Source organism: Lemur catta, chromosome 1 (genome assembly GCF_020740605.2).
Source record: "Lemur catta isolate mLemCat1 chromosome 1, mLemCat1.pri, whole genome shotgun sequence".
NCBI lineage: Eukaryota > Metazoa > Chordata > Mammalia > Primates > Lemuridae > Lemur > Lemur catta.
Genome location: NC_059128.1, coordinates 164,187,838 through 164,202,777, shown reverse-complemented (window position 1 = coordinate 164,202,777; position 14,940 = coordinate 164,187,838). Strand labels below are relative to the sequence as shown.

At 40.0% G+C, this 14,940-nt stretch overlaps 1 protein-coding gene across 3 annotated transcripts in view; it reads right to left on the bottom strand.

Moving 5' to 3' along the window:
* COL6A5 (collagen type VI alpha 5 chain) overlaps window positions 1-14,940 on the bottom strand; it is a 103,692-nt gene that overhangs the window by 51,374 nt on the left and 37,378 nt on the right. For all 3 annotated transcript variants that reach the window (XM_045538524.1, XM_045538514.1, XM_045538505.1), the window contains 11 exons: window positions 13,561-13,596; window positions 12,999-13,061; window positions 11,439-11,501; window positions 10,367-10,429; window positions 8,667-8,729; window positions 6,111-6,161; window positions 5,947-5,982; window positions 4,529-4,591; window positions 3,427-3,489; window positions 763-798; window positions 611-647 (listed from right to left, as the gene is read on the bottom strand). In XM_045538524.1, coding sequence (XP_045394480.1) covers window positions 611-647; window positions 763-798; window positions 3,427-3,489; window positions 4,529-4,591; window positions 5,947-5,982; window positions 6,111-6,161; window positions 8,667-8,729; window positions 10,367-10,429; window positions 11,439-11,501; window positions 12,999-13,061; window positions 13,561-13,596 — 574 coding nt within the window. The remainder of the gene's footprint in view (window positions 1-610; window positions 648-762; window positions 799-3,426; window positions 3,490-4,528; window positions 4,592-5,946; window positions 5,983-6,110; window positions 6,162-8,666; window positions 8,730-10,366; window positions 10,430-11,438; window positions 11,502-12,998; window positions 13,062-13,560; window positions 13,597-14,940) is intronic.

Sequence of the window (14,940 nt, the reverse complement as noted above, 5' to 3'; positions counted from 1 at the left end):
TATAATCATTTTGCTCTAATGAATAATATTTCAACAACCATATTTACCCATAATTTTTTCCTTGTTTTGCTATTTCCTTAGGACAAATTTTCAGAAATGAGATCACGGGGCCTTTTCTATTTCATTTCCCCCTTCTTTATAACCAAAGACAGCCTCTCTATTTGTTGACTCCTGCTTTATTCCTTTGCTAAAACCATTTTCCTGCTACTCCTCATCACATCCCTATAACCAGATTCAATTACCTCCATCCAAGTGCCCTTCATTAACTAACTAACCAACTAGCCCTACACTCTATGATCATCCCTTTAACACCATGCCCTCTTAGTCCTCTTGCACATAATTGTTACAGTAGTGTGAGCTAATCTGCACACCTTTTGAGTTGGTCTCTAATTATTTCCCACATGCATTCCACCTCACAAGCTAAGGCACTTCTACTTTACCTTTTTCCCTCCCACCTTTGATGAGTGATGTTCCTACAGTAGGCAAGCCTGTTACAGAGGCTTCTCCACCAGTGAACTCAGCCTACTGATTTCACAAACCCTCCTGCGTTCAGTCCTAAGTGCCCTCACCAACCACTGATGCTCTTGTTCCATGACAAACAGATACTCACAACTGTGTTTCCGCATGAACTGGATCAGATCACATTGCTATAAATTTAAAAAAGAGAGAGAAAAGAAACATGAGTACAGTGATCTCTGAGTAGCTATACTTATTTCCCAGTGAATTGGTTGAGTTTTCTCTCACGAATAAGGAGATACATACAGAATATACAGGCTGCCCCGGCATGCCTTTAATGCCCTAGGAAAACAAACACAAAGAAAATAATTGGTATGTGAACTGGCATCTTTAGTGATAAAACAAGAGAAAACAAAAAACATTCTTTCTTAAAAGTACAGCTGGCAAAGAGCAGTCAAAATAATCCTGAACCCAGTAGATTGGATTAATTATAACACACTTTCCCACTGATATCAAGGGTATAAACTTTTTGCATCAGTGTTAGATCAGGTAAGCTAATGTCTACCCAGAGTGAACCGAGTTGTTTTTTTACAGTGATAGGAAGTAAAGGAACAAAAATATTTCTTCAATATACTTGTACTAAAGATGCAATACTTAACAAAAGGCATTTCCATAAGAATGCTTAAAATTGAAAACAGCAGACTTTCCAAAGGGCAGCTCTAAGGAGAGGGATTTATTGATAATTCAAAGAAACAGCTATATTACAAACCAGGAAGTTTAAAAAGCAGGAGGTAAGATACAACCTCCACATATGCGAAAGACGCAAAGACAATTGCATAGCAAAATGGATATTGCACAAAAGAAGAGCACACACACTAAGTTCATGAATGCTGAAGTGTTATGGAGCAAAGGAATACAAATAATTGGGTGAAGTGAATCAGGGAAGGCTTCCTGAAAAGGAGTCAGTCCTCCTTTCTCAGTAGCTTGAGCTTTTCTCTTTTCCCCTTCTAACTTCCTTTTGTCAGGATCAGGCTTCTTCTTGGAAGTGATTCTTAATACTTTACACACATAGATTTTTTTGAGGGGCAACTAATAACTGCTAGTATGTACACTTCAGAAAAGGGATATTACATGCTTATACTTATACAACTTCATTGACCCCCAGAAGCTCAACCAGGGATGTCAACATAAAATCTTCTGTTCTAAATGACAACTGGGTCACTTCTTCATCCAACTATCCATCTACCCAACCATCCAATAAACAGCTAAATGCCTGCTGAATGCTTAGGTGGCTGAATGTGTACTACTGATGTGAACCAGAACTGTTGCAGGATCCCTGATTGTACCCATTGGGGTATATTATTTTTCTGACCCAAATCAGGAAATTATGTATCTTACTGCGAAAGATGTAGTCTTATTCTTCCTTTTACAGGTTATGGCAGAAAACAGAGATGACAGTTTCCGGCTGATAGAGTAGGCAGCTCACATCTTACAGAGAATCAGCCCACATCTTACACAGAGTCAGAACCATGCCCTGAAAGAGTAAGCTGCAGAATAACTTTGAGCAAATTCTTAAGCAGATGCTGAGGATCAAGAGCCTGGGACAAAGAAGCCACATTCCAGTCCAGACCAGCCTGGCTAACCACAAGACCAGGAGGATGTGAGATCCCCAAATGAGAGCCCCAGAATCCAGAAAGGAGATAAACCCATAGCAGATCAGATTAGCCCAGAGACTAGATCTTCACCCACATGACTAAGAACATTCACTAATCCCTTAATGCGAAAGAAAGAAAAGATTGTGGCTGGGTGCGGTGGCTCACGCCTGTAATCCTAGCACTCTGGGAGGCCGAGGCAGGTGGATTGTTTGAGCTCAGGAGTTCGAGACCAGCCTGAGCAAGAGTGAGACCCCCGTCTCTACTAAAAATAGAAAGAAATTATATGGACAGCTAAAAATATATATAGAAAAAATATATGGTGGCGCATGCCTGTAGTCCCAGCTACTCGGGAGGCTAAAGCAGAAGGATTGCTTGAGTCCAGGAATTTGAGGTTGCTGTGAGCTAGGATGATGCCACGGCACTCTAGCACAGGCAACAGAGCGAGACTCTGTCTCAAAAAAAAAAAAAGAAAAGAAAAGAAAGAAAAGATTGTATCAGAGTATCTTTTACAATTCAGTGATTCTCATTCTACTATGGATTTAGTTGTCCACAAAACCATCTGCAATTTTTGTTTTCTTTATAAAGTCCCAAGTTCAAGAACCCATCCAAGGAGTCAGAAAACACAATTCACAAAAGAAGATAAGCAGTTTACCCACTCCTTACACAATGCTGCCTGGGCCTCCTCCACAAAACCTGGCTGTGCTTGTTAGGGCAGACAGACATGTAACTAAATCATTACAACATGAGAGGCACTAAAACAGAGAGATGGATATTTGTCAGTGGGAGATGTGCCTGACTCTGCCTGGAATTCTTCCAGAGATGCCATTTCTTTTGTAAGGGAATCATCGTGGAAAGCTGTAGTTATATTTCCAAATGTCTGTACAGTCTAAATTTTAAGGATAAGAAGGCAACAATAGCAGTTTTGGGAAACTCTCTCAACCTGTCTCGCATGATGAAACTTTGCCAGGGACATCTGTGTGAAGCTTATGCAATCTCATTCCTATTTTAAAAGCTTCAGTAACAAACCACAGTAATAGCTAATAATTGCATTGTACTTTACAGTTTATCTAGAGTGTTCACATCTGATGATCTGATCCTCACAGCTACCTTTTGAGGTGGTTAGTACAGGATTTGTCATCCCCATTTTACTAATAAACTGAAAGACCCAATGACTGGCCCAAAGATATACAGCTAGTAAGAAGCAGAATCTGGACTTGGACCCAGTGCTTCTGACTTTCAATTCTGTGCCCTTTCCATTGAACATACGAGAAACCAGTATGCCCTACTTAGTTCTCATGTCTCAAGACACACTTACTCTCCGTCCAGGAGGCCCTTGGTGTCCCTGAGATCCCTTTTCACCTTTCGAGCCTACAGTGAGCTGCAGATAGAAACATACGTTAGTTTCAACTTTGTCTATCCATGGGGAATACTTCAGTTTTAATGACAGTTTATGATTTTTTAAAACAAAATTGTTTTTAAAAGACAGCTGCTATTAATTCAAATCAGATAAATTGCTTACTTGTAACATAAGCCACCCATTCTTATTGGGAAACATCCATTTCCTTCTTAGCATCTTCATTTAGTGACATACTTTGCTCTGGTACTGACTGTGCATTTAAATCTAAATTAGTAATAAACTGGGGTTGATGCTAACAGGAAAGGTAAATATATTAGGGCACACAGAGATCTAATAAAAAACCTCCCATGTGTAAAAGATCAAATGAGAAAAATGATTCCCCACACACATGAGAGGACAAGAGTGGGCCATGTCATTCCCATACCTCCAGATGATGGATATGGAGACTAGTGACATTTATCCAGCCAGATGGAAGGTACCCATTGAAATGCATCTTTTCCACATCTGAGGTTGACCACTGATATTGCACTCAAACTTTAAAATGAAAGGATGCTTATCTCAACATTGTGTTGTAAGCAAGCACTTACTCTGCACTTTGCCAGTTAGAAGATCTCAATAGCCTTCCTTAAAATGAATATACCATATGACCTTGTTATGGACAGTGGAATCATCAGAAAACCCTCAGGGGCACAGCGGAAGGAGTCAGCTTCATTTCCACTCATAGGGTTAATAGTCTGGGATTTATTATGCGTTTTAGGAAAGACTGGAAGGCACTGACATTTCTTGGAACAGCCAGTTATCAATTTGTAAATCTTTACAACAGTTCTGATTCATGGAACCACATAATTTTAGAGCTGAAAGTGACCTCAAGTGTCATTAAGTTCAACTCTTATGTTACAGAAATAGAGACCCTGAAAAGGTGTGTTGAAGGTCACAGCTAGCAAGTGGCATTTCAAATGCCCTTGAGTTGGATCAATAATCCACATTTATTGTAACAACATGAAAGCCAGAGTCTGCCAAAAAAAAAAAATTATTATTTCTAGAATTATAGGCTACTTACTGTCAGTCCCCTAAATCCTTTGGGTCCAGGTTCCCCAGGAATTCCAGGATCACCAACATCACCCTGAAGATTTAGATATAAGATATCTAAATCATAAGTTAAAGTATTTGCTATTAAAGAATAAAAAATATTCTCTCCAAGCTAAAACTGAATTGATCTTATAAGAATTATACTATATAAATTAACGAAGGCTAATACAACATTAAATGTCATTTTTTCCTGTCAATTGGTACTAAGTCATTGGTACACTTAGATATTCTCCAAACTATTTTTAATTTTATAATAATACAAATATTGGCATATAAATATCAATTTGATGGCTATCCGGTTACTAAAAATATCCAAATAAAATGCTTGAAAACCAGGGAAAACATTTGGAGTATTAACTACATAAAATAATAATTATGAATTACTTTCTATATTCATGAAACATTTCTAAAAAAGTTGAAGGTAAAAAAAATTTTACTCTGACTTCGGTGGGAAACTAATTTTGACAGTTATCAATATGCTTATTTCACATTTATCAGTAAATTGAAATATGCTAATTTTCTCTCTTTATCAGTAAATTAGAAAATTAATGTTTTACAATGAGGAATTTCGCCCTAACAGTTATTTATAAAGTCCCTTCTTGTACTCTTTTCTATTATACTTAAGAAAGAATCTCTTTTGGTAATTCATCAATTAAAAACAACTTTAAAAGGATTCAAAAATTATCGGTTTTCCTATAGTTGGTTTGGTTTGATTGATTAGACATTCTATTTTTAACCCATATTTTGTATTTTAATTTGAGCATCAAATACATGGAAGACACCCTTCTGGACACTTTTTTTAAAAAGGAAAGCTTATTAGGGAATTCCAGTGTATAAAAGAGATATAACATGAGCTCCTCTAGTTGAAATGGAAGATATATCTGGTTCTACAGCAAGAAGATGGATTTCAACCTGGTAAACAATGAGGAATTCTGGAAGATATTTGATCAGGGAAGTGGCATAATTAGGCTATGCTTTTTAAAAAAAAAAATCAAGTGACAGTAGTGTTTGGGATTAACTGAAGCAGGGAGAAGAATATTGTAATCTTTCATTTCACAATAATGAAAGAAAAACAGCAATAACTGAAGTCAAGAATGTGGAATGAGACCACCAAGGCAAGAGAAATCAGAAATCAGAAGACATTGGACTGAACTTCAGAAGATATCCAAAGGTAAGTTTTTAAGGCATGGGACATCAGGCAATGAGGGACAGAACAATCTTTTTCAATATAGAATTCACAGGGGTTAAATATGGTCTTTTCCTCATGAAGCTCAGAGAAAACAGCTGCCCTCCTCGCTTTCCCCATTTCATTCAGACCTACAGGCTTATCTCAGTTCTCAAGTAGAAGGTTAAGATCATGGTAATTTCAAAACATCATGTGCACAATACCTTCTGCCCCATATCTCCTGGGAATCCTCTTGGGCCCTATAATTTTCAGGAAAGAAAATTAAAACATACACACATCAACATACCACTTCTGCAGCATGATAATATCTTCTTGTATTATTTAGGCTTGATTTACCAATTAAAATATAATTGCTTTCCATATTTACCTTTACTCCTTTCTGCCCCATATGACCATAGCCTGGATTGCCAGAGTCTCCCTGTAAACACATCAGTTTATTTCAGTTTCTCAAAAGTGAAAATTAATAGCAATCTATGCTGGGGGGGATGATGGTGTCAGAAGAGAAGCACTGAGGACTTCCACGTGGACCAGTCCTAATTAAGGACCTTGAGCCCTGGAGACATGCATGTTGCTGAGTTCTCCTCACTTCCTCCTATGTCCCCTGGTCCTTCTTTGGCCAGCTCCACCCTGTAACTGGTGCAGGAAGCAGAGGGGTGGTCACTCGGGACTTGTGGAGTCAGTGGCAGTTTCTTGCCTGGAAAATTAGGAGCTGGTCCAAAGGAAACAGGCAAGGAATTCCCCAAAGAAGAATTATAAATGGCCGATAGACAAATAAAAAAATTCTCATCCTCACTACTGACCAAAAAATGCAATTTGAAATAGTAATGAGATACCGTTTTTGACAACGATAAAGATGAAAAAAAGTGACAATATCCGTTGTTGTGGATGCTCTAAAACAAATACTCTCTTATGTAACACATGGACCCACATAATGTTTGGATTTTCCTAAGGGCACTTCACAATAGGGTTCAAAGCCTTTGTTAAATATGTATACATTCTTCAATCCAGCTATGCTACTTCTAGAAATTTCTATGTAGAAATTAATTATAGTTTTATCCAAAAATTCAGTTATGTACATGAATGTTCATTGCTGTGTTGTTTATGACAGTAAAAAACTGAAAGCAAACTAGATGTCCAATAATAAGAGACTGGTCAAAAAAACTAAGGTACATAGATTCAGTAGAATATTTTGAAGCTATTAAAAGTGATGTTGAGGGAAAGAGGTAACTACATGGAAATATGTTTATGATACACTGTTAAGAGGGAAAAATAAAATGATCTTTCCTTTTTTTTTTTTTTTTTTTGGTGTCTCCAGGATGTTAATGATAAATATCTCAGATGGTGGGATTATAGGTAATTTTTCTTTTCTTCCCCCTTTCCCATCTTTTATGCTGTGTACATTAATTTCCCCCTTCCTTTCCCTTTTTCTTCTCTTCTCTTCCTCCCGTTTTTCCCCTCCCTTCCCTTCCTTCCTTCCTCCTTCCTGTCCCCTTCCCTTCCCCCTTTCCCTCCCCTCCCATCTCTTTCCTTCCCTTCCTCCCTCTTTCCTTCCTTCCTTTCTCTCTATTATAGTATTCACATTTTCAAAATAGATCACAAAAAAGGCACTTTTAAGACTATGAAATAGCCGGACCATTCTACAAGCATTTAATTTTATTGATAGACATTGCGATGAAGGAAGATTAAAAGCCTTTATGGAGGCAATGAACTACGGGGTCTAGCAGCAAGTCAGGAACTTGCTACACCCTAATCATTTATTCTCCTGTAAGCGCCCCTGGCTCCTTAGGTTTATTTGCCCTTATTTTTCTTTCTGTTTTCTTTTTGCAATTTTCAAATATAGAAGATATTGTTATTGACTGTGCTCACCATGCTATACAATAGATCTCTTGAACTTATTGCTCCTAATAGAAATTTTGTGTCCTTTGACCAACACCTTCACAATCACCCCAGCCTGTTTCTGTAAGTTCAATCATTTTTATATTTCACCTATAAGTAAGATTTTATAGCATTTGTCTTTCTGATCCTGGTTTATTTCACTTCATACAATGTCCTCCGGGTTCATCTATGTTGTTATAAATGACCAGATTTCCTTCTTTTATTAAGGCTGAATAGTATTCCATTGTATATATACCATACTTTCTTTTATCCATTCATTTGCTAATGGACACTTAAGTTGATTCTATATCTTCTTGGCTATTGTGAATAACGCTTGTGCTTGATAAACTGTCTACAAAATTTATGTATAATGTTATAATAAATATTATCATTATCATTATTATTATGTTGAAACAGGGTCTTGCTCTTTTGCCTGGGCTAGAATGCAGTGGTGTCATCATAGTTCACTGCAACCTCAAACTCCTAGCCTCAAGTGACCCTCCTGCCTTAGCCACCCAAAGTGCTAGGATTACAGGTGTGAGCCACTGCACTTGGCCAATATATTATGTTTTTAAAGAAATAAAATAATTGTCCCTATATTGACTGCTCCGTGGGCTGAGACTTTGGTATAGCAAGAGCCACCAGGACAGAGTACAGGCCTGACAAAGACATGCCCCATATCTTGGCCCTATGCCTCTATCTCCTGTTGTCACTCTAGAGTTTTGCAACGAGAGAGAAATGGGCGGTGGTGTTTTTCAACTGACATCCTTCTATGTGGCCATATCGGTTATTAAAGAATAGAAATGCTCTGTTCTAACTCATCCATTATCCTCTCTGCCTACCTGCCTTCTCACCCTTGTGGTTCTCCTTCACTTTAACAGACAGACTAGCTATAGAATGAGAGCTGCAGGGGTTGGACGAAATGTTTCCACACTTCTCTAGATGCCGAAGTACCTTCCACGCCCCAGGGGCTTGGGCTGATGGCGTGGAAGGGATTTCAGGACTGAGCACCCTGAGCTGCAGAGGGTGAGGCTTCAAAATCTCATACCTGTATTCCTCGCTGTCCAGCTTGCCCCACTGGCCCCGGATCTCCAAGAATTCCAGGTTCTCCCTAGTAAATGGGATGAGAAGAGCCACAGATCAGTAAAATCAAACCTGGCTCCCATGTCAGAAAGTTCTGTCCTCTGGATGGGGAGACTCAAGGTTCTCAGAGAGGGGTCAGTGCTCACTAAGGGAATGGGAATCGGGTAAAGAATGATCCTCCCACAGCTAGCAGGAGACATCTAGCACAGCCCAGGGCTGGACTCGTGCACTGCTTTCCCAGTGTTATAAAAGCACCGAAGGGGAAGGCAAAGAGTAGAAAAATCAACTCCAGGGAAAGCTGACTCATTTGCTGATGTATTTACCCACGTAGCAATTACTCATTGTCCTAGAAAATAAACTATTGAACATAATAGATATGGTCCTGTCCTCACCAAGCACAGTCTGCTTGGAAAGAGAAATAATTAGGAAGGCAATTGTAATATTGTGTGATAACGTTCAGGGCACCACGGGAACAAGGAGAAGGGGAATCCACATCAGATTTGGTGGGCAGGGAGGCTGCCTAAAGGGAAGGAAGCTGAGGTCTGAAGGATGAGTCTGTGAGCTAGGGGTAGGGTGAGAGTGATCCAGGTAGAGGCAAGGCTTGGTGAGAAGCCTGGGGCAGGCATGCAGGACGCAGGTGAGCAGTGAAGCCTTAGAATTAAACAGGGTAAATAAAGGGCCTTTCTCTCCCCCCTTGATCGAGGTATAACCGAAAAATAAAATTGAATAAGTGTAAGGTGTATACCATGATGATCTGATATATATATATATATATACTATAAAATGATTATCACAATTAAGTTAGCTAACACATCTATCACCTCAACTTGTTAACCCTTTTCTTCTTTTTGCTTTGTGTGGAGAACATTTAAGATCTACTCTCTTAGCAAAATTTCAAGTATATAATACAGTATTGTTAACCATTGTTACCATGCTGTACATTAGCTTCCTAGAACTTATTTATCTTATAACTACCTTAAAAATGGAAGATTTTCCCTAGGGCCATGGAAAAGGAAACACCCAAGACATAATTTGCTGGACTCAGTGTAAAAGGAAAACTCAGGTCCTTTTCTCAAAAATTAAGAGATTCAAGACCCTGACAGCAGAGCATTAAACCAAGCCCTTCTCAGTGAGGCCCCCTGTGTGGCTGCAGAGGTCACAGTGCCCCCCTCCCCCCATCCCTCCTGCCCCTGTGAAGCTGGCCCTGGGGGAGGGAGCTGCTGAAAGGTTTTGAGCAGAGGAGTCCGGTTCTGATGAGGCCAATAATTAGTTCTCTGATATCTGCAACAGAGCCAGCTCAAAGAAGGTAGTTGTAGTTAGAGATCCACATGCACACACAGATTTGAGTTCTCACACCCCCACCTTCCACCTGACTCAGCCAAGTACATTCCTGCAGTCAGCAAATCAGGGAGTTGAAGAGATTTTTCAGAGTTATTTCTGATGGATGAGATCACTGTCTCTCCCAGTGAAATGAGAGCAGCTGCATGGAGAGGTCAGTAGTTAGAAATTCTTTGCTCAACGGAGGGAAGAGAATGTATTAGCAGAATGCTGGTGGCTTGTTGATGGTGCTTGGATTCAATCATGTGCGGAATTAATGTGAAAGTCAGGAAGAAAATGGAAGACTTTTGCTCTCAGTGTTTGAAACCCACAAGAAATAACATTTACTTTTTTGCCCAAAAGTCCAGGTCTTCCGATGCTCCCTTTAGCTCCCACTAGCCCAGGAGAACCCTGAAAAAAAAAAAAGAGAGACCGAAACATTGGCACCATAGCAATTCTTAGCACACCTGTTAACAACTACAGGTAATTATAATATTACTTTTCTTCATGTCATTCCCAACAACTCATTGATGCTTCCTTAACACCAGATTCAGCCACCCAGGAGAGAGGCAGGCTTCAGGGCTGAACTAGATGACTCAGGTTCCAGTCCTAGTTTGAGGACCACAATTTTCATCTGCAGGGACATCACTAGTCCATATGGGCCCTTACCGAGAAACAGAAAAGGCATATTTGACTCAACACATGTTATTTCTAAATGTGGGAAAATTGCCATAATGTGCTGAATTTGTTAGAACAAGACATTTTACTGCCACCACACACAATGGCATGCAGAATATGTTTCAGTTTCCCAATCTGAAAATGGGCAAAACTATCGTTCACACACATGCTAGGAAGACAGAAATATAGGCATCCCTTGCCTTCTGAACTCTCACTGTCTAAGCTGAAAAACTGAGTAGAGTATTTTTCCTACAAATCCCTCACCATCCAAACTCTCATTATTCAGGAAACAAATAGATTCAGATGGCGAAGTCAAGAGCTGAACTTAGGACTCAAATAGATTTGGGTAGCAAGGGATCTTTGTATGGACAATTTTAAATGTCTGTAATCAATGGAGATATATATGCATGGCACAGATAATTTTTAAAAGTTATAAAAATCAGAATAATGTATCAGGTTTTGGAGAAAATGTTTATGGTTCGGAAATATTTATATTCTTCCAGCTGCTTTCTTTAGGCTGACAAAGTGGGTTTGTGTTTTCTGAGGAAAACCCCATGAAGGAGAAAGAGTGCTTTAGCTATGTATGAGGATCTGAGCTGTGCTAAAACTTTGCCCCAGATAATCCAACAAGGAAATAATACATACATAGATAATACAATATAAACTATATGTGAAGGTGTTTCACAGTTAGAGGAAAATAAGTGCTGGGAGTCACCGAGCCTAACGGGTCTAAGTCACCCACCTGAGGTCCTTTGTGGCCCTGGCTTCCTTTTTCTCCTTTGCTGCCAGGATTTCCATTTAACCCCTTTAGTGGTAACAAAAGAAATATAATGCAACGATGTCAAAGAAAACTTAATTTCTCAGTTAGTGCTTTTGAAACACCTCATGGAAAAGCAATGGTCTACCCCCTCCAAGCTGCTTTTTAACTCAGAGATCAAATATGTATCAGAAGAGTAATTGAGGCAGATCCAGTTAACTCAGTAGTCCACTGAGGAATTAAGGAATTCTCTGCCTGGGTATGACCTTCATCCCTCTTCCCTCTCCTACAAGGGTAAACATAAATAGACTAATTCGGAAAATAAAACCTATAGAAAAAAAGAAGTAAGACACCAACCACAGTCAGATGAATTCCTTTGATGGGGCAGGTTACCTGGGCCAAAGTGCTTATCAACGTGTAAAGCACTTTGCAGCCAACCCCCGTTGGAGGAATCAAACTCCTCCACATGGCCACATTTGCCATCAAATGCATGCTTCTCATATGGTTCTCTCACACAGAAGGAAAACTAGAGTTTGAGTTAGTGATATTTCTCACTACCAAAGCAACAGCTGTGAAATGGCCCCTGGCTGTCCAGGAGGTACTGGATGAGCCTTGATTCACTTCCTAAGTATCAAAGGGACCTTTGAGTAGCTGAGGTATGTGAAATAACTGTCACTCCAGCCCCCACCCCTAAAAGCCTGGGAATGGATCGAGGGGCTGATCCCATGGTTACTCAATCTACAGAATCTGCTAGTTCATAGTTTGCTTTAGGGAGCCCAGAACCACTCAAGAGAATCTCAATTTCCTATTTAGTACTAATAATCTAGAACTTTCTAGAAGAAAAATGAATTACTGGGAAAGCCTTAGAATAGGCACATCTACCTACATAGGCCCTTCCAGACAAGTCCAGGCGTAAGGTGGGCTCCATATAAAGTGGGCTTCATGAGGTGACTAAATACCCATGTGCTACAAAGCCATTCTCTAGGGATGACAATGGTGTCTTCCTGGCATAGAAGACAGTGAGACAGAGATGCCCTGACTTCTGATGCCCATATTACTAATGACAGGGGCATGGAAAATACAAATAGCTCACATAAAGCCTCATGGGTAATATTCTAGAAATACTGTCACCCCTGTGGAGTTAGCTTTAGGTGGGTTGAGTAACAGTTTCCAACCTCTAACTTTCTTTTGTGGCAGTCTGTGTGCAGGACCTCAGTTATGGAAAACCAATTTGCTGATCCTGACATGAATTACTAATATAATGGGAAGGTATTAATCACTCATTATTACTAACATGTAAACACAGTATCAGGTGAGTCCAAGAGCACAACTTTCCTCTACAAAGGCTTATTACTGAGATGCAAATGTTGCAGCAAGTTTGACGGAACAAAATCACCCCCCACCCCATGACGGGGAACACAGAGTATGGCAGGGGAACAGACTAAAAATGTCTTGGTTATTTATTTTTATGCAGAACTGCCAGCCTTCTTCCCATCCGAATAGCTTCACATTATTTGTCAATGTTTATAAAATATTCCAACACACCTGCAGGCCTTGTAATCCTTCAGCTCCCGGTGTACCTTGAAGTCCAGGATCTCCTCGTTCTCCCTGATGAACAAGAGTTTTCAGTGTCAAGATTTTCTCCACATAGTTTCTACATAGATTTTCTCTTTATAGAACTTACATAGGACACAGATGCTATTTTGTCTGACTCGTGGCTCCCTCCCTACTCTGCATAGGATTTTGCTCTTCCAGACTGTCTAAGGAATAAACGCAAGTTTGTTTCTTATTCCAATAAAGAATTTCACTCTCTTGTAGTCAATTCCCAAAGCACACGAAAAGCAGTCAAAAGCACATCATTTGGACCTGCACAGGTTCTGCTTGTCTACAAGGTATCTGTGAAGGAGGCTTTGCCTTAGGTCTGTCCTGTTCCTGGGCGCTGAGATGATGGTTGTGTGTGTTTCCTGCTAGTCAGTGGGTATCACGCCCAGCGCTGGGCACTTCCCACGACATTTGTCAAATGCTCATTTATTCCCAGCACCATCTGCAGGGGGGAAACATCCTTGGGCCCTTCTAACACAGAGACCAGGACTGAAGGTTTACTCACTGGGGCACCCTGGAGTCCTCTTGGGCCTTCTCTTCCCTGGATGAGAAAAGGCAAAGTGTTAACGTGTGGGTGTCTGGCTGGAGGGATTCCCTGAGGCAAATCAGCCTGTCTCATTCCCTGATCGACATCAGTAATGAGCAGCTCACAGAAATAGTTTCCCTGAGGCACTTTCCAAAAACAAGTTTTCACACTGGGCACTTAATTATAGACTAACATTTGAGGGGCACTGATTACAAACCAATCTAAAAGTCATTACAGACCCAGATTCAGTCTGACAACCTCTAACAATTATCCAAGAGGCTGTTTGGAGAATCAAATCATCCTGAAGAACCTGTCTTCTACGTTTCCAGCAAATCCCTCTGCTGCTCAGAGGCTCCTCGCAGGAGAAGAGCAGGATAACATCCATCTCTCTCTGTCCTGGGCCCCTAATTACATCTTGGGGGAGAGTAAAAAACTTCTAAATACAGTGTTCCACATGGGCCCACTGGGGTTTGTCTCTATAGAATTCTACAAGGAAGAAATGGCTGATGGGGTCTGCTCAACTATGTGGTGGTCCAAATGCTACGGCTAGGTTCAACAACAACAAAAAACCTGGCTGATCGCTGAAACCCAAATCTGTGCCTATCCCAAAGCAAGTTCACGTTGCCAGCTCAGGCTCTCCACTGGTGACTGCCTTTACCACACCCTTTCCTTTTCGGAGGGTAGCCAAGCAGGAAGATGATTTGGGCCCTAGATCCTAACTTTTTCCTAAACAGCAAAGATAAACTCTGTACCCTCCTACTCACACCCCCACGAAGTCCCAGCCTCTTTGAGAGAACCGTGGAACATCTCAACCAGCAATTCACTTAGTGTCATGATAAACGACTATGATTGCTTTCGGTACTAAACAAGTACTTAAATTATATTCATTTATTCAGAAAGGTAGCTATGGAAATTATTTCAGAACTGCTGTATTCTCTCAACTGCCCACCTTATAAAGTTCTTTAGAATAAACTACCTGACCAGCTCCACCAGGTAGGCAGATAGATAGCTAAAATTTCTCCATTGAGTTTCTGCCCCTTAATTCAAGGTACTTTTTGCTTTTAAAATTCAAATACCTTATAAACTTGCTTTCAAAAGGAAAAAAATAAAAAATAAAATAAAATTCAAATACCCTTTGGGAGAAGTTACCCATTGTAATTTGTCAGTTGTTTGTACCTGGATGTGAATAAGCAATTCTCTTGATGTAAGAAAGAGAAGAAACAATAAACAAAGGTTGAAGCTACCGTTTCCATGACATCACAATTCTGTCTCCATTAAAAAGCAAGAGTAAGATAATGTTATTCTGTGTAACAAACAGTATTCCCAATGGCTTCACTTCCTTAGAAGTCAGGCAACCTG